We start from the raw sequence: 20,244 nt of genomic DNA on the forward strand, positions 1-20,244 counted from the left end.
ATCTGTCAACATGCCAAAACATTTTGTCACAGGTTAGACAAACGTTACAGTGAAATAAAATACAGTGGACACATAAGCCACACTTAAGTATGCAGCCTATGGATGTCATTGCATCAGCATTAGACAAAATATCAAACTAAGAGGAAAAATATGAACCAAGTGCCATTTCTCACACCTTTTACCTTATGTTTTTTTTTCAACTAACTTGCATGTAAAAAAAAACAAACAAAAAAAAAACTGTGATGTGTGATATTAACACAAAATATTAACACAACTATCATCACAGTGGTTATAGCAGTATAACAAGATAAAGTGCAGTTGTGATAAAACATATTCAAGTTATGCAGTGAAATCTTGGGTTGCCATTTGAAAAGTGTTGTTGTCAGTTCGGAACTTATATTTCCCAATTTCTTTTCTTATTTCATTCTGGACCTATAAAAAACAATTAATTACTCTATAATCTTATCAGATCGTAACATGCTTCTTCATATTTTCATATGCAATTAAAAGTTTATTAGATCTTACCTCACAGTTCAAAAAGCAGTATAGCAATGCCACAATGAAACCCTTCAAAGAAATGTCACAGTTAATATTTTGACATTCACAGTAGCATAAAGTCAAGTCTTTAATGAAACTTTATGGATTGGTTTTAGTGCTTGATTAGTATATTTCTGCATTTTTCTGAAAGATAAAATTATTATTTTTAATATTATTAATAAAGGTGACAATATATTCAGATATAGCTTTGGTATTTCAAGTACATTTACAGTAGAGGGCAGAGTTTCACTTATGAACAGGCTCCATAGAAGCATCTCTTAAGCAAATGAGAGAGATGGGATAAGACAGTTCATTTATTAGACCGCTATTTATTTATGAACATATTTGATTTCATGTTCTGTATTGTACAGTGTATATAGTCTGCACTGTATGTTGCATTATAAGTGCCTGAACAGTACCTGGAAGGAACCTAGCACGAGTTCAAAGAAGAGTCTCGCCTCTAGACCCACATGTTCGGGAAACAGAGCAAATACGATGTAATGCACTCCGAAAAGAGGGATGAGCAGAAGAGTTGACTTTGCCAGTCGCCTGAATGGTAGATGAAAGAGTTCAGGGCACCTTTTTGTATGTAAAATTATGTATTTGTAATATTGAAAAGAAACCAAAAATAGCCATAAAGTTTGATACAATTTGTGATAATTATTCAACAGATCTCACCTGTATAGTTTCCTGTCTCCTCCATTTGATTCTGGGGTTTTTGTCTTGACAACTATAATCCTGCTTATGTTAACGAACACCAGAAAGTTCACCTGTAAAGTTTAAAAGCACATTATTTTGGTCCATAGTCAATCATGCTAAGAAATTTGATGGGGAAAAAGTGACTTTATTCAAGTAATGTATTAGCAGAGCTGGGTAGATTACTTACAAATTGTAGTCCGTGACAGATTCCAAATTACATTTAGAGCAAAAATTGTAGTTAGTAGTGTAGTCCATTATGTTACACATTTTAGGTAATATAATCAGACTACTTTTTGATTACTTTTAGATTACTTTTCACCTAACTCGTTTAACACATCGATTTTTAAATATAATCTTGTACCACGAATATATTCCATTCGTTGTCATTAACAAAATTAAGTGCATTAAACATTACATTACATCAAGGTTTCCCAAACTGTGGTTTGTGAAGGAACTTCACAATAATTAATTATATCATAACAATGTAAAATTAAAATAAATCATTTTAAAATAACATCAATAAAAATAAATCACTTACTAAAAAAGTCAAATATAAATAAAACTGCATGTCAAGTAAGCAAATACATCCAAATACATTACTTAATTATTAATTATTACCTTAAAATCTCAAGGTTACTTCAAGTAAATAAAATAGATGAAAGACTTTCGGCTGACGAAAAAGTTCGGAATCCCTGCATTACATGCAAATAAGAAATAACATGAATTTGTGCGTTTTAATGTGTTTGAAAGACAAAAGCCTTCTAAAGACACATGGTTAAATAACCTATGGAGTGATAATTCAAGTAAAAATGAATGTGCTCATCAGTAGTTGATGCAATGTTAAAATGCTGAGAAAACACTTTTTTCAAAAGATTTCTGTAAATCCAGAGCTCAAATGCTGAGTAGCCACCTGAATAGCGACTGGTCTTTGTGTGAATGTCCACAAAACTGGAAAACTTTCTGAATGTATAGGTTGAGAAAGGAAAATTTCAAAGATGAAGATTTAGGAGAATCAATAATTATATCAATATGTGACGCTGGACCACAAAACCAGTCTTAAGTCGCTGGGGTATATTTGTAAATACATTGTATGTAAAATACATTGTATGGGTCAAAATTATCTATTTTTCTTTTATGCCAAAAATCATTAGGATATTAAGTAAAGATCATGTTCCATAAAAATATTTTGTAAATTTCTTACCATAAATATATAAAAACTTCATTTTTGATTAGTAATATGCATTGCTAAGAACTTAATTTGGACAACTTTAAAGGCGTTTTTCTCAATATTTAGATTTTTTTGCACTCTCAGATTCCAGATTTTCAAATAGTTGTATCTCGGCCAAATATTGTCATATCCTAACAAACCATACATCAACTTATTTATTCAGCTTTCAGATGATGTATAAATCTCAATTTCGAAAAATTGACACTTAAGACTGGTTTTGTGGTCCAGGGTCACATATATGAATAATGTAATTTATTATATAATCCAGACTACATGTAATCAGTTACTACCCAGCTCTGAATATTAGTAATAATCAAATATTATTTAAAATCACTGAATGTAGGCACTGCAAAAAAACTCAAAAAAAACCTAAAAACCGGTCAAATGACAAAAACCGTAAAATTACAGTAAAATATCTTAATTGAAATAAAGGGCAAAAACAATCATTTGGTTTTACAAGGTTAAGAATAAGGTCTTACAGAAAAAAACTGTTATTTTACAGATTTTCCCTTGTTACAATTATGATATTTTACTTTAATTTAACTTTTTTTTTTTTAGGCATTTGACCGGTTTTTACGGGACTTTTTTTTTTTTTTACAGTGTACCCAAATACACTAATTAATAACAAAACAATTGAATAGCATTCTTGAATAAGAATTGCAGGTCTTATAGTGTACCAAACCATAGCCACAGAGTTTTCAGGCAAATGCTACAATTCCTTATAGTTTTCACTGCATATTACACTGACATAGGAGAAAGTATTTTAACAGGAATGAATGAATGAATGAATGAATGACGACATCTACAATAAATACATCAATAAACACATAGTCTGTCTTAAGCAAACAGGTATTGTATTCTGCATTTACATACAAATACAGAAAGCAAAATGGGAATTTTGATGATCCACCAGTAGCCACTGTCCAGGTCATCCCAGCACCTACCAACACATATAAACACTGTCGTTTGTGATACACTCATGCCTTTATTAAAGATACCTTTATTGTAACTGTTAGCTCCGTATCTTGTACTTCCCATATAGAGTTCTGTCATGACAACTTTCAGAGAGTTTTTGCATGGTAATATACATGGCAATGTTAATGTGTTTGGTCTTGGTGGAATAGATCTGCTATACTGCTGTGGCATGAGCAAGTATAAGACTTGCTACTGCCAATAAAATCCACAGACATACTGCTATGAGCACAAGAAATACTGCTGCTGCACATATAACATATATATAATAACCCTGCATATATACTTGAAATTACTCGGAAGCAGGTGGAGCTGGGGAAGGTGGAGGGTTTCTGAAGCGTGCTGCAACTGCTACAGCAAGCACTAGACAAGTATTTGAATCTTGAGCAGCAAGCTCATTGGCTGCTGATAAGAAACCAATCAGCTGTGCCGTGTGAATAATCATGTGATTATTTCATCTAGAGTTTCATGACAGAACTTTGCATTAATTGTCCAGATGCACTCCACAATAATCTCATCCTCACCCATGATTGTCATATTTATGTTTGAGGAATGTCCAGATTGCTACTGTGACAGATGGCATCCCTGTAATACAGAGAAAACAATCCATGAGCATTTAAGAATAAGTTATATAATCAGCAGTTAATGTGTACTTTCTGTAAATGCAAAATGTTGTTTTACCCCAGCCAATAAGAATATAGCACCAGAAAAATGTTCTTGTGTGGGTAAAGGTGAACGCTAGCAGTGTCTGAAGATAAAGTCCCTCAACGAGCAGCCAGTAGAAATTTGATAACACACAATACTGGAAAAATGTCACCACAGCCTTGCACAAAACCTGGCAGATGAAATACAGCAATCAGTTACAGAGGTGCAGATGATCACTTTAAAATATGATTCATGCTATGGCATTTTTGTTGATCTTATCAGTCATTTATTTGGTGTAATGAACCGTGGAGACTGTGCAGTGATTGACAGTCTCATCGGCGAATAACACTGCATCCTTTACAAACACAGCCAAAGCCCTCAGGATGAATGAGGAGAAGAGGTTGAGGTGGATATAGGTCCGTGTACACAGAAGCTTCCTGTGGGATTAAGGAAAATCTGCCGACATTATATGATAAAGTATAAGCAGTCTTTGATGCAAATGTCAAAAAATGTCTCCACAATTGAGTTCCAGCATGCATCAGAATAGTGAATGAATAAAGGCATTGAGACAAGTAGAGAATGTTTTATGTTACCTAAACATGCAGAAGATGATGATTGCAACACAGAGAGAGCCAATAGACACGCCATACCCAACTGTGTATATTAACTTCACCTTGGCAAAGTACTCTCGCTACCACAGTAAAATGGAAAATATCAAGTTTAGATACCACTCAATTCATCTGGGGGCAATTTCATTTAGTAAATTAAAGGTGAGGTGTGTATTTATTTATTTTTTTCAATTTTTAAATTCTTCCTAATTGCTTTAACCAATGGTTTGAGTAGGAACATGTAGCACCATCTTTTGGTGTCAAATATTTGTTGTTTTAAATTCTATTTTAATATTAACCGGATCATTCAAAATGGTTAAGTATAGGATATTAAAATTTGTCAACATGCCAAAACACTTTGCCACAGAGTAAACACAAAAAGTCAACCCGATCTCATGAAAGTGCGTCTAAATAGTACGGCAAATAAAAATGAATATATGCATGTCAAACACATTCGTATCATATGTACGCCAAAGTTAATTTTTTCCACGAGTTTTCGTTTTTATTTGGCGTACTATTTATATGCATGTTTTTGTGCCCGGACTCCAAAAAGTTTGAAAAAATTATACAATGAAATCCAAAAATTATTTGGACACATATGCAGTGCATAAAATGATGTATGGTTGTGAGATAAAATATCAATCCAAGTGGCAAAATATCAACCCATAGGCATTTCTCGCACCTCACTTTTTTTTTTAAGTGAACTGGACAAAGGGGAAGTGTTGAGGAAACCTGTTTGATAACAGATCATTTTTACATTTGGTAACACTGGTGGCGCAAACATATATAAACATCACTTCCGACAGTACAATAACACTGTACAAGAACGTGAAACCAATCCAGAAACACAGTGGAATTATTCTCCATTATTTTCAAATAATATCAAATATTGCCATACGATTTCTTCAAGGTTGCTTACTCTGTATCCAGTCTCTTCCTGCTCTGTGATGTTGTCCTGAAAGCAGGCATTGTAATAAGACACACTCAGCCTACTCCATCCCTCGCTAGTGCAGGTGCGGGTGATCAGCTCTAAAGATGTCAAGCAAAAACACTTCTTTTATATTTATGACATAGCATTGAACTTTTATGGCCACATTAGGAAAAAGAGTAGGAATCATTTTGTTACAATACTATTGCTGTTGAAGTTACCATGGGACTTGAGGAGAGGAGGTGGGCAAGACACTGAGACTCTCTCTCCTACACTGACTGATGGCCAGCAGTTCACACCGTCCCACTCAACCAGACAACCTGAAGACATCCATAGTGGTACAATTAAAGGTTACAGAAGTCGTCTTCTTTTTAATCAAACTATTGATTACAATAAACTGATAAAACAGGAAGTAACAAACTTCATCAAATGTGACCCTGGACCACAAAACCAGTCATAAGGGTAAACTTTGGTTTGTTAGGATCGGACAATATTTGGCCAGATACAACTATTTGAAAATCTGGAATCTGAGGGTGCAAAAAAAATCTAAATATTGAGAAAATCGCCTTTGAAGTTGTCCAAATGAAGTTCTCAGCAATGCATATTACTAATCAAAAAATAAGTTAGGATAAGTTCCTGCTTACAGTAGGAAATTTACAAAATATCTTCATGGAACATGATGTTTAGTTAATGTCCTAATGATTTTTGGCATAAAAGAAAAATCAATCATTTTGACGCATACAATGTGTTTTTGGCTATTGCTACAAATATACCCCAGCGAATGCACTAAAGCAGCTCCAAAAAGACAACAGTATCATTATTCAGTTCTGGTCAGAAGTATTTGTATGCCTGTGAACTCTTCTAATGGTTAAAAATGATGTTAAGAAAGCTAAGAAATGATGTAGTCTTATAGTAACACATCCTATAATTCTGTACTGATGTTGCATAAAAAAAAAAAAATAATTTTTGGCTTGAATAAGGCTTGAATTTTAGTCTGTTCTTAACACACTGTTCTTAGTAGCTACAGAAAACTTAGACTATAGCATACAAGTCAAAAGGGAAAAAATATTGAAGCTGCTTTTTTAAAAAATGTCATTGTCTATAAACTATTCCTTTAACAATGCAGGTCACATTTGCAGGTCTTGTAAAACTCAGTATTTAGGGAACTGCCTATGAACGAGGAGCTTTATTTTTAGTCAGTCCCATATTTGCATTTTATTTGCAAAACAGAGATTTAAAACTAATCATAAAAAATGCCCTCATTTACTCATCCTCTGCTGAACACAAAAGAAGATATTTTGAAGAATGTTGGTAACCATACTGACCTAAATTGCCCGGGGGGGAAAAGATCGAAACACTTCTCAAATTATATTCATGATCCACAGAAGAAAGTCAGTCACACAGTGTTGGAATGGCATTATAGGGTGAGTAAATGATGACAGAATTGGCTGAACTATATCATTAAATAATCAAATCAAAGGTGTGCAATGACATCTGGGTGAAATGTCATTTCTAAGGTCTTGAGTGTTAGTGCTTATGTGACTAAGCTCACCTGTATTTGTAGCGCTATAGTTGAACAAAGACTGAGCTAAACTGATTTTGAGCTGACATTCAGCTTCTTTCTCTTGTAAATGCAACACTATAGAACATTCAGGATGAACTGTCTTCACCTGGAAAACATATAAAAGTGCATAAGAACTTCTGCAAACATTGATCTTTTGAAATGCTCTAGTTTTTTTCATGCCTTACTTAATTGTTGCTATTTCAATGAAAACTACACCAACAACCAAAAAAGCATACGCATAACATACCCCTTCACATGTAACCATAAGAATCCAGATGATGAAGCCATGAATAAGATCCATGATGTTTCTTCTTACATTCACGTCACAGGTGTAAATAATTCTCGGTCAAAAGTGCTCACAAAAAGTGTAGCTCTATGTCCTGTTGTTTGCCAGTACAAATATACTCATTCACAGTATTTCTCATCTTTCTCTCCAACCTGTTTAATGCAGCATATGGTGAGATGTACCCTGATGGTACAACCCATTTTTCAGGGTGTGCGGGGATCTCATCTCAAACCAGTCATTGTTACATTAATCAAAATTTACATAGTTTTTGAAATAAACTTTCTTTTCTTTATCTTTACAATAATAACATTCTGCGTCTAATAGAACCTTGATTTTGAAATGATGACCTATGTTTGTTAATTCCTTGTTTTTTGGGGTTTTTTTACCTGCCTACTCCATCAGGGAGGTTAAATGAGTCTTTTATCAGCACTATTTACCGCATGAGTGAACGTAAATCACTTTTTCTGAGTTAAAAGGATGCCATTACTTCAGAGGTATGCAAATGTCCCTCCAAACCACAGATGTTTTTTTGTTGTTGTTGTTGTTGTAACTAAACATATTTTGAAATGGGTTAATTAACAAACAATTATGGTTTTATGCAGCTTATTTTGTATTTTACAAGGTTTGGGAATTCAACAATTAATGTATCTGTTATTGGACAGTAATGTTTATTCTGTATGGTGCAGATGGACCGTGCCACCCCATCCATCCATTTTTAAAGCCTGTCCTTCCCCTGAGGAGCTGAGGTTGGTGTACACTAAAAGCAGACAATCTCAAGCAGAATGATGCATTCAGTATTCAGTGATGTTTAAAGGAATGAAAGTGAGAATTCGAAAATGATCAAATGAATGTTTTGACTGAATAAATCTCACAAATGTTAATATTCAGATGATGCAATTAAAAATAGTGTAGCCATTCATCAAAAGTGCTGAGATGAGATTTTGGGTCATCAATGGTCAAGAGATAAAAAATAAGATGGGGAGTCACCTTGCCCCTGTTTTAATTACTGTATTTTTGTGGTTTCGGTAGAATTGGTGGATTGTAGATTACTTGGTCAATGACTATTTGTATGTTTTATAGTTGTACATGAATGCACTGTCTGTCCTGCACGTCTGAGCTTTTCTCAGCAGTGGCTATGATGTTGAGCTCCAGCTTTTCAGCTCCAAGTTTTACAGTGTATACCAACATACGTTTGTTTTATAACCTTTTGTCTGGTATTTTCCATGTAAATTGTTATGTCAGTTCATTATAGAGCAGAGTTTCTCATTCCGGTTCTTCCAGGGGGACTTTTCTGTAGAGTGTCTTTTCAACGAATGTCAATCAACAAATGAATGCCTGCAGTTTTATTTAAAGATCACAGCCAGAAGCAAAGGAATGAGGAACCGTGTTATACCCTGAGAATATGTTTTGTCTGAAGAAGCAAACCTCCTTGAAGGTCTTCTAGAAAGGTCTTCTGAAGCTATACCGTGTCTTTGTGTGAGGTGCAAAGTGCCAAATTGCTGAAAATCTTTCCCCTCCATGAAAAAGCATAATAAAGTATGTGTCATAAAAGAAGAGCCAATCTTGCATCTATTCCTCACACAAAGCATTCATTTAGCCTCTGTTAACTTTTAAGATCATGACTTTCTGATGCCCTTCACATCAGTTTTTTATGTCTGAGTTTTCTCATTGAAAGCAATTGACTTAGTCCTGCTAAATAATGTTGCTGAGAGAGACTTATGTAGTGTATTGGCCTCATGCACAAACTGTAGTATGTGATGCCCTGGGAGTGAGAATAGATTCAAATATATATGAGATAATATGCTATCAATATGCTGTTCAGGGGGTCCAGAAACCAGAACCCATAGTGGCGCTCCTCATTTTCAAATGCTCTTTTTACACCCCACTAACTTATGGACAGGGGTGGACCTTCATGCTTACATTTTTTCTAAAAAAACCCCAAAACAGATACTTTTCACTATGAATCACATTATGTGAATTCACATGAAGTCATGAATTTTATAATATTTTCTAGTAACGGCTAACTCAGATAGTAATAACTTTGTTTGGTGGGCCAAAACAAATGACCAATTATGAGTAATGAATTATAAATTAAAAAGGAAATAAGCATCAAAAGATGAACATTAAAGAGTTTAAGTAATTATTAAGCAAACAATTCAAAATCAAGAAGGACAGGTTATAAATCAACCGATGTCATTCAAAATGCGTGAGATTGCAAACGTCCTTTACAACAACCTTTAATAAAGAATCAGGATGATTGACAGCAACAATATAGGCTAATGGCTGCCATGGAGGAAAGATAGTCTATATTTAGAATGTTCTGTGAAAATTCCAAATATTTATAATATTAGCTTTATATTTGTTTAAAAACAAAAAAAATAAACATTGGACATAAGAAGAAAGGGCAAGGAAAAATCAGAGACAACATTAAAATTAGAGACAACATTAAGGGAACATTCAGGTATTCTGTTTCATAGTTATCTTTTAAGGTTTACATAGCTGGAATTATCTACAAAATCATTTTAATCCAACCACGCTTCCATCACTGATTGAGTTTAAGATACTTTTATTAGGTTCTGTGCTTTATGATTTATGATTGTGCTTCTGATTTGTAAATTTGATATATTTATGTTTTACGATGATGCCCTCTTGGCCTGGCCACTGGTGTAAATAAATGTTTTAATCTCAATGAGCTTTTAATCAGGTTAAATAAAGAAACGAACATTCCATTTATAAGTTTGCGAACATAGTGGGAATGTTCTTGGAACCTACTGAAACTAAGTAGCAGTGTTTAAAAAAAAAAGTTAGACAAATGTCAAACTAAAATGTTTGTCCCATAAAAACTTAAACTGGTTTTACAACCATTTATTTCTGTTATTATGCAAACTTTTGGAAGTCGACATGCAGCTAATAAACTAATTTTGAATCATTTTAGAGACTGAAAAGGAAAAGTAATGTAGTGAACTTTTCATCTCCATGATGAGAGAGTTAGAGAATGAAAGACCAAAGTGATGCTGGGAGTTCAGAACGTGAAAAGATCATTCAAATTTGATTCAAATTTCAGAAGTACTCTCTGAAGATGAAAGAAACCTATCACTGTGATGACGTGTGAGTGTTTGATCGGAATGTAGTTTTTCGTGAGTAGATGAACAGATGAAAGTGACCCACCCACTACAGGTGATCTGCGAAGAGTACTAAAGGTGGGAATGAAGCCAACTCATCATATTACTGCATACAGACAGGCGAATCAAGTCAGAGAGGTACAGTAAAACCGGAGCTACCGGAATCTGATCAATTTCATTTCTCATATCAAATTAGATTAATTTATAATGCAATTAAATTCTGTTAGCAGCATTGATTTCTGCTTTTGGTTGTTTGCTTGTTTAATGCAGATGATTGTCTTGCTGGTCATTTTTGCTGCTCTTCTGTGTCCCACCGTCCACAGTGCGGACGCTTCAGTGGGTGAGTGTAACTGAAGTTCAACTTCAATAACTCAGTATATGTAGTTTTATTTTTATGACTCTGTTAAAGTAGGCACTACAGGCTCTGGAGGGATTCATTTATGTTTATTAATTCTGTCATTTCACACTAAACAGACTGGTGCTATCACAAGCCAACATGCAGTAAGTGTGATTTTATATATTATAAAATATTCCATATTTGCATAAAACTTAATATAAATCTTAATATATTCAAGTCGATTTTTGGACTTTTGATTTGTAATAGATTTTACCACCTGGTCCAAGATTGCTCCACAATATTGCAATGGATCCAAGCAATCTCCCATTAATATCGTGACTGCAAGTGTCCAGGGAAATCCTAACCTGACCTCCTTTAACTTAACTGGTTTTGATGACAACTCCACCTTCGCGTCAATCGTAAACTCAGGCGAATCTGGTAAGCATGATAGATCAAAAGATCAAATCAGTGTTATCTACTATGATATACTATGTCCTGGACCTTATATGTCCATTGTCTTCACAGTGGTGGTCTATCTGGATGATGAGAAAATTAAAGTGCAAGGAGGTGATCTTCCAGGTCTTTACAACACCAAACTATTCCATCTCCACTGGGGTAACGGCAGTTCCTCGGCTGGCTCCGAACACACCGTGGATGGCAAACAGTACCCAATGGAGGTAAGAGTGATGATGACTTGCACATAAGTATAATGGCTGCTATGTCATTATATATTATTCCAAATGTACAGACCCTAAAAACAACCTGGGTATGACTATATGATTTATATCATGATTTATATCATAGTTGTATCATATGAGTATATAATTTATTCTTTCTGTGTCTGATTATGTCTCAAAGCTGCATATTGTAAGTGTCCATTCAAAATACAACAAGAGTGTGGATGCTGCTCTAGCTGCTAAAGACAGCGCAGCATTGGCTGTTCTTGGATTCTTCATTGAGGTGAGCATGACATTTATTATACCCAGAAAGAAACTCAAACCTAAAAGTATACCCATGTGCACTGTGCTCATGTGCATATATTGAATGTGTATTTTCATTTAACCAACAGGGAACCGATGAAGCGAACAAAACAAAAAGCTGGAATATCCTAACATCCTATTTGAAAAACATCTCCATTTCAGGTAAACAAATTGAATCAGAAGTTCTGTGAGTGGATAGTTGACCCAATAGTTGACCAATAGTTGAACATTTTCACTTTCTGTGAAGTGAAAAGATAAAAAAAGGTCATTTGCTGCAGTAGGGGAAGCCACTGTGTGTGTTTTTTTTTTGTGTACAATTGTGCACAAATGACTTGCGCAGGCAGACAAAACGCAATAAATGTATCCAGCTCAGTTGAAAACATATGTTTTTTTTTTATGCACATTTTTAGAAATTATGCTTGGAGTTTCCATTCAGCGTTTTTTATGCAAAATCCCAAAATGTGCATAAAAATAGGTGGATGGAGCTATTGACTTTCATTGCATGGACAAAACAAAGTGTAAAAATACTGTGTGTTCCACTGAAAAAAGAAAGTCACACAGGTTTTAGAATGACGTTAGGTAAATGATGAGGTAATGATGACAGAATGTTAATTTTTGGGTAAACCATCGCTTTAAGCGATTTTGTCAACTGAATAAAGGGTCTATTGTGCGCTTCATACGATAAAAAATAATAAGCTTAATATGCATATTAGTACGGAGTGGGAGGAAAAAATAATTTTCAAAACTTTTGCATTCCCTCGAGAAACTTTGCGTTCCCTCACAAAACTTTTGCGTTCTTTCGCAAAGATATTTGCGTTCCCTCGCAAAACTTTTGCGTTCGGACAAACTCTTCCTGTTTACTTTACAGTTTGCAGTGGTTACAGCTCGTATGTTCACAATGGGGCGGTTCATAGAGTTTTATTTTGAACTTGGATTCAAATAAATTAAACTGACAAATAAAAGTCAGTGCTTAGTTCAAGGCACGGTTTTGAGACATAATAAAACGCTTAACGTGGCTTAATGTTTTAAAACAGTGACTTGGACGACCAAATTCGATAATAATAAGAGCTGATAAAATTATTAGGCTAATATTAATAACCTTATTAATAATATTACTAAGCAGAATAGCCCAGAATATGAACGCAACGCCCTGCACGTAGCCTAAGCTTTTTCTCCCTCATAAAAGGGCTTAAGGTAGGCTATAATGAAAACGGTGATTTAAAGATACCAAATCCGTTGCATTCAAATTCTGGGCTATTCTCCTTTATTAATAGTAATATTATTAATAAGGTTATTAATATAAACCTAACAATTTTATTAGTATTTATTATTATCGAATTTGGTCCTAATGTCACTGTTTTAATACATTAAGCCACATTAAAGCGTTTTAGAATGTCCCAAAACCATGCCACAGTCTGACTGTATTTCTTTATACTTCAGTCAAAGTTCAAAATAAAAACTTTATGAACCGCTCCATTGTGAACATACGAGCTGTAACCACTGCAAGCTGCAAAGTAAACAGGAAGAGTTTGTCCGAACGCAAAAGTTTCTCGAGGGAACACAAAAGTTTTGCGAGAGAGCGCAAAACATTTGAAAAAAAAAAAATTTTCTCCCACCCTGAATTTTTTCCATTCACCCCGAATTTTTCCCACCACAATGTCCTTTAAAGGGCTCCGTATATTAGCACAAAAGTGAGGACAGCCAAGTAATTTCATTACACCCTTTTGACGTTTTTGTATATTTAGGTGGTCAAACCTCAGACATCATGAATCAAATCACACTGAACAGTCTGATTGAAGGTGTGGACAGGACTAAATATTACCGCTACCAAGGCTCTCTAACTACACCCAGCTGTAATGAAGCTGTGATTTGGACCGTGTTTAAAGAGCCCGTCAAAGTCAGCCACGACTTTGTAAGTAAAGGCAACTTGAAAATCATACTCATGATTCAATGCTCATCATATTCTGAGTTAAAAAGTTACACTATTTACTTTGTTTCTCCAAACAGATCAACCGCTTCAGCACAACTGTCTTTTTAAAACACAAACAATTCAGTTCTGAACACCAACAACTTCAGAGGAGTTCAGCCCTTGAATGGCAGAGTTGTGACGTCACAGGTCACAGTGGCATCTGCAGCACCTTCATCATCCACTTTATCTGTCATCACAATACTTCTATTGTCCAGTTTGTTTTGGCTGTAAAAGTGTTTTGTGCACATTTAAAAGCAACATAAACTGGTTTACATTTAGCAGATGCTTTTATCCAAAGTGACTTACATTGCATTCAAGTTACAGTTTTTACATTTTATCAGCTCTTGCTTTCCCTGGGAATCAAACCCATGACCTTGGTGTTGCTAGCGCCATGCTCTACTATTTGAGCTACAGGTTTAATTAAGTGTCAAGACACTGGCGTTCTTATTTCTGTCCAGTGTTTCTATGTCTCAATGTTTCTCTATCCAATGACCATAACATGAAGCCTGGAGGATATGAGTTCTTTTTTTTAATTTTTTTTTTTTATCCAAATCAGTTGAAATCATATAGACTGCTAATGTTTCATATGAAACTTATAGTATGTGTAATTATGTTTGCTATTCAGCATTAGACTAAATAATTTATGATTTGAATGTCTAATAATGCATGACAGCTATGAGGGAACTCAGCTGTTAAAAAAATTGCTGTTTAATAAAAAAATGTCTCACATTGATTTTTGTTTGCTATATGTGTGTAACCATAGGGAGGTCCAAGAGACCAGTGATATACAAATATATTAAACTTGACAGTTTTGGGCTTGTGCATTCAAACTTTAATCCTGCAAACTGGAGTCAAAAATCAAACCCTGTCACTCCAAATAGTCTTTTTGTTTTTTAAATGAATGGAAGAAACCTGAATTTGCAGCATCTGTTTTAAATACTCAGCTTCAATGTAGCAAAGCAGCAGTTTACTCTTTCAATAAAACTCAACATTTATAAACTCTTTAAAAGTACAAATTCTTTATACACTTAAGTACTGTAATTTTTTGTTTCTACATGAGTATAAATATTAGCTTACTTAACTATTGTTACAACTTCAAGGAGAGGAGCGAGGAGACGTAGGAGTGAACTCAAAACCCAAGCAGTCTTTAATAAACAAAACCAGAAACCCAACTCAGGAAGACAGTCAACACCAGACGCTAGACATTGGAGACACTGGGCTTAAGTAACAGAACTAAACAAGGATAATTAGGAGAACACAGGTGAATCAAATGAAACTCAGCCAAATATGGGCATAATCAAACACAAGGGAAAACTAGATCAAGCACATGGGAACAAAAATAAACACAAGACAGGTCCCTAATCCTGACAACTATATTTTAAAAAGAAAATGTACACTCTTTCTTTACATTTGCAAAAAGTATACAAATATAATACATGTTATACTGTAGTTCTCCCGTCAAAATATAGTTGCAGTTTACAATATACATTCATTTGTTTAAAAACAGGATAGGCAAGGTAGTGGAATACAAAAATGAGGTTTTGAGAAATGTGGTTTAAATTTTTTAATAGCTCAACTTCTTTTAACTTGAGCACCATATTTTAGAATGCCGTGTCATGTGAAACACGCTGCAAGAGATGTGCACAGAATGGTGTGTCCCTGACTCTGAACCAACCACAAATGCTTTAAACTATTTTCAAATAATAATTTTTTATTTTTAAATATTCACACATTCACACTAAATCACAAGCCCATATGCCTAAAATGGCTCAATGAATGTTTCACATTTGATTACCAACTACACTCTTGAAAATAAAGGTGCTTCACGATGCCATAGAAGAACCTTTTTTGTCTAAAAGGTTCCATAAAAAATCTTTAACATTTGAAGAACCTTTCTGTTTCACAAACGGTTCTTTGTGGTGAAAAAAGGCTCTTCAGATTATAAGAAAGGTAAGAAAGAGATGGTTCTTTGAAGAACCTTTGACTGAATGGTTCTTTTATGGCATCGCTGTGAAGAACCTTTTTAAGCACCTTTATTTTTAAGAGTGTAGGCCTAGATGAATCACATAAATGATATTTTATATTTATGATGGCAACATTTTACAAAACAGTTGAGCAGTTTGTAACACTAGATTACTGTCTGTGGCTGAACATTTCTATAACACAGCTGTCAGATGTTAGAAGTAGCACATATCTTGCACTATTTCACCTTTGTAACTGAAAAGCCAAGCTGGAATTCATGTTCGGGTTCTGTAAACAGTAAAGCATTTTCTTTGATTTTGATTGGTCATCTCAATCATTTTGATACTGACAAGCGCTGTTAGACCGCTGAAGCAGTCCAGCCTAAAAACGTAACTTTTCTGTTACCACAAAAACACATAAATGGTAACCTGACATCACAATGCAGTGCATTATGGGATTTAAACACACATAATGAATAGAGAAATTGCTTTCGGGTTGGAATGGCACCTCAGTAAGACTGGAGGCACTTTACTGAGAAAAATGAAAATGCATGTGCATACCTGGTGTTCCATTCTTTAGATAAGTATGTGTTTTGAACTCCCTGAAAGCCTCTGTTGTCCCTATAGGGGAATAGCAAGGGTCCAACTTCTTGCATGACAAGTGAAGTGCCAAAATTCCCAAAATGCTGAAATTCTGAACAGGTCTTGCAGAATATTTGCTGTATTTATGAACCAAAAATGTCAACTCAACACTGAAAAGTACATACTGTAAGAAGGTGCACTGTTTATAGTTCATGTTGTCTAAAACTCAGAGATTAGCAGTATTTTTATCCTGCATTACATATTACATAACATCTTTTTCATAACAAATTTTGTTAAAAAAAATTGGCTTAAAGATGTTATTAAAAATTGTCTCCCTTAAAATGAAAATTTTGTGCTTATTTAGCAGAATTTTCTCAGTCAGCGTTCATATTCATTGCATCTTTTTTTCTGTACAATAATAATTAATGGTGACAGAGACATAATATTATGCATAACATATATAGCATGATTTATATAATAACAGGCCATTTAATAGTAAAAGACCAGGTTTATTCTTCCATTATTCTATTCTTGGAGGTCTGAACGTTAACCACAGAATATGGAGTCACTATATCACCAACAGCTCAAAGATGCGCTTATGTTTATACAAGTAACTTTTACACCTTAAGGACTAGAAACAAAATTAAAAACTTTTCCTCTGATTTCTTGGCTCAGGACGATTGAGTTATACTATATGTCATCATTCATGTGACACTGAAGACTGGAATAATGGCTGATGAAAATTTAGCTTTGCATCAAAAGAATCAATTAATTTTTATTAATTTTGAGATCCATTCAAATTTTAAATTGTAAAAATATTTATCAATATTACTGTTTTAACTGTAATACTGTAATGCAACCTTACTAAACTTTTGAAATGTTTTTTTTTTTTTTTTTTACTTTTAGTTCAATATGTTTTTATTGAGCTAGTTTTACTAATGAGTCAGTATCCATAAAGGTTTGCTTTTAATTAATTCAATGAATCAATTAAAGTAATTAGCTCAATAATAATTAATAATACAAATACAGAAGTGAATAAGTGCTATAAAATAGTACGTGTTAGAACATACAAAAAAAACTAGGCATCCTGTTTCATTGCTTGTGGTACTGGGCAATTGGTGAAGGAGAGGTGTGACGATCAACGGTGTGGATGGTCTATTAATTAAATTAAAATAGAGAGAGAGAGAGAAGTATAGGAACACAACACATGGATGTAACAAATGAGTATAAATTATTTGTTCACTTATTAAAGAAGATCTCATTTCCGCAGATCTTGTAACCACCCAAGAGTTTGTGTTGTGGCCTCAACATCCTGTTCCCAAGAATTAATATGATGAGGCCACAACAAAATTGAGCACAAACCAGAGGCAAGAGACCTTGACCATCCACATTCTTCCAGTACTGTACATTCTTCTGTACAAAACACTGGAAGCAACTGATTGTCATGACTCAGTTCTGTAACAGATCACGAAAGTCTACTTTCTTCGCTTGCTAAATTAATTTAATAATGCGCATCCATGCAATTGCAATGAATGGGGCCTGAAGCTTTCAAGCTTCAAAAAGAACACAAAAGCATCATAAAAATAGCATATGCGATTCATTAACTATATTCCAAGTCTTTAGTAAGCAATGCTATCACTTTTTGTGAGGAACAGAAGTTGAAGTTAAATTGTTCTTGACGCAAATCTGATTAATCCTTTCATCTCACTGATTCCTTATGATTTCATTTACTGCATCAAACTAGATGTTTGATCTTGTTACAAATGTGTATGTAAATTATCTTTGATATAAAGTACTATTAACAATGGTAACTGCCTGCTCTGAATTTTAATAGCATGAACATGAGCATAAGGTCCACTGGAACAGAACCTAATACACTCTTTGTAAGCAGAACAATAAATAGTAGAACATGTCTGCACATTGTGATATTTTATATTTACCTATATCAGATCTTTCTGCCTTCTAGTGTTCTTTTTTGTCTAATACAAAAGTAAAATGGTCTGGGAATGGTGTTACATGTGCGAACACTGGACCGCTGCAGGTTAGTACAGTAGGGAGGTTTATTAATTATAATTCAGAATACATAAGTAGTTAGTTGTGCAAGTCCATTTCCACAATCAAAGGCCAATAAATCAAATCAGTTTTAAGAAGCATGTATTTATTTGACATTCATTAAATGTTTATAAAGAAGTGAATGTGCTATTTGTAACATATTGTTACACATTTCCTCATCTTAAAGGCATCTGAAATATAATCCAGGGTGTGATTATAATCAATGGTTTGTTCAAATCCTTCTTTCACTGTATGGAGAGCATGCACTTTCATTATAAGTGGACGTCCATGACATGCGGAGTCCCACAAGGCTCAATTCTTGCACCGCTCTTGTTTAGCCTGTATATGCTCCCACTAAGTCAAATAATGAGAAAGAACCAAATTGCCTATCACAGCTATGCTGATGATACCCAGATTTACTTAGCCTTATCTCCAAATGACTACAGCCCCATTGACTCCCTCTGCCAATGCATTGATGAAATAAACTGTTGGATGTCCCAGAACTTTCTTCAGTTAAATAAGGAGAAAACTGAAGTCGTTGCATTTGGAAACAAAGATGAAGTTATCAAGGTGAATGCATACCTTGACTCTAGGGGTCAATCAACTAAAAAACAAGTCAAAAATCTTGGGGTGTTTCTGGAGACAGACCTTAGTTTTAGTAGTCATGTCAAAGCAGTAACTAAATCAGCATACTATCATCTCAAAAACATTGCAAGAATTAGATGTTTTGTTTCCAGTCAAGACTTGGAGAAACTGGTTCATGCCTTTATCACCAGCAGGGTGGATTATTGTAATGGTCTCCTCACCGGCCTTCCAAAGAAGACCATTAGACAGCTGCAGCTCATCCAGAACGCTGCTGCCAGGATTCTGACTAGAACCAGAAAATTTGAGCATATTACACCAGTCCTCAGGTCCTTACACTGGCTTCCAGTTACATTTAGGATTGATTTTAAAGTACTTTTACTCGTTTATAAATCTCTAAATGGCCTAGGACCTAAATACATTGGAGATATGCTCACTGAATATAAACCTAACAGACCACTCAGATCATTAGGATCGAGTCAGTTAGAAATACCAAGGGTTCACACAAAACAAGGGAGTCTGCTTTTAGCTATTATGCCGCCGCAGTTGGAACCAGCTTCCAGAAGAGATCAGATGTGCTAAAACATTAGCCACTTTTAAATCCAGACTCAAAACTCATCTGTTTAGCTGTGCATTTGTTGAATGAGCACTGTGCTACGTCCGAACTGATTGCACTATGTATAATCACTTTCTATTCTTAAATGTTTTAAATTTCTTTAAAATCAATTTTTAAATCACTTTGTTTTTATTGTTGTGATTTTTATTATTTTTAATTTCTTATTATTTTTAATGACTATTTCACTTCCTTTTATGTAAAGCACTTTGAATTACCATTGTGTATGAAATGTGCTATATAAATAAACTTGCCTTGCCCTTGCCTTGCCTTGCCTTGTGATATTGGCACTAGCAATTCCACTGATCTGAAAAAAAAAAAAAACAATAATCTTATTACGACACTATTGGTTTCAATATTTGGATATAAAAAGCATAGTAATAATAACAATAATAATAATCATCATAATTTTTTTAAAGTTAATTATAATGGCCATACAAACACATATGTTATATGTTATAATTCTAATTTTATAATTACAAGTACTTATAAATAAATCTCATGAAATTGTTTGTTAAAAGTCATTTAATCACCTCCTTTTATATTTTGTACATACAATGCAAGTCAACCCACTGACTT

General features: G+C 34.3%; 1 protein-coding gene and 1 pseudogene across 1 annotated transcript; one reads left to right on the forward strand and one right to left on the reverse strand.

Moving 5' to 3' along the window:
- Positions 1–314: 314 nt before the first annotated feature.
- ghrhr2 (growth hormone releasing hormone receptor 2) lies at positions 315–7,482 on the reverse strand. The gene is made up of 13 exons (XM_058794116.1): positions 7,429–7,482; positions 7,170–7,287; positions 5,839–5,937; positions 5,609–5,718; positions 4,675–4,772; positions 4,386–4,518; positions 4,118–4,271; positions 3,961–4,021; positions 3,338–3,404; positions 1,216–1,307; positions 957–1,086; positions 526–567; positions 315–432 (listed from the first exon to the last, which is right to left on the reverse strand). Exons 1-13 carry the CDS (start codon positions 7,480–7,482, stop codon positions 340–342), a joined length of 1,251 nt encoding a protein of 416 aa, XP_058650099.1. The 3' UTR covers positions 315–339.
- Positions 7,483–10,859: 3,377 nt separating this feature from the next.
- LOC131550756 (carbonic anhydrase 7-like) lies at positions 10,860–14,106 on the forward strand (annotated as a pseudogene).
- The last annotated feature ends 6,138 nt before the right edge of the window (positions 14,107–20,244 follow it).

This window comes from Onychostoma macrolepis, chromosome 12 (assembly GCF_012432095.1).
Source record: "Onychostoma macrolepis isolate SWU-2019 chromosome 12, ASM1243209v1, whole genome shotgun sequence".
In the NCBI taxonomy this organism is placed as follows: domain Eukaryota; kingdom Metazoa; phylum Chordata; class Actinopteri; order Cypriniformes; family Cyprinidae; genus Onychostoma; species Onychostoma macrolepis.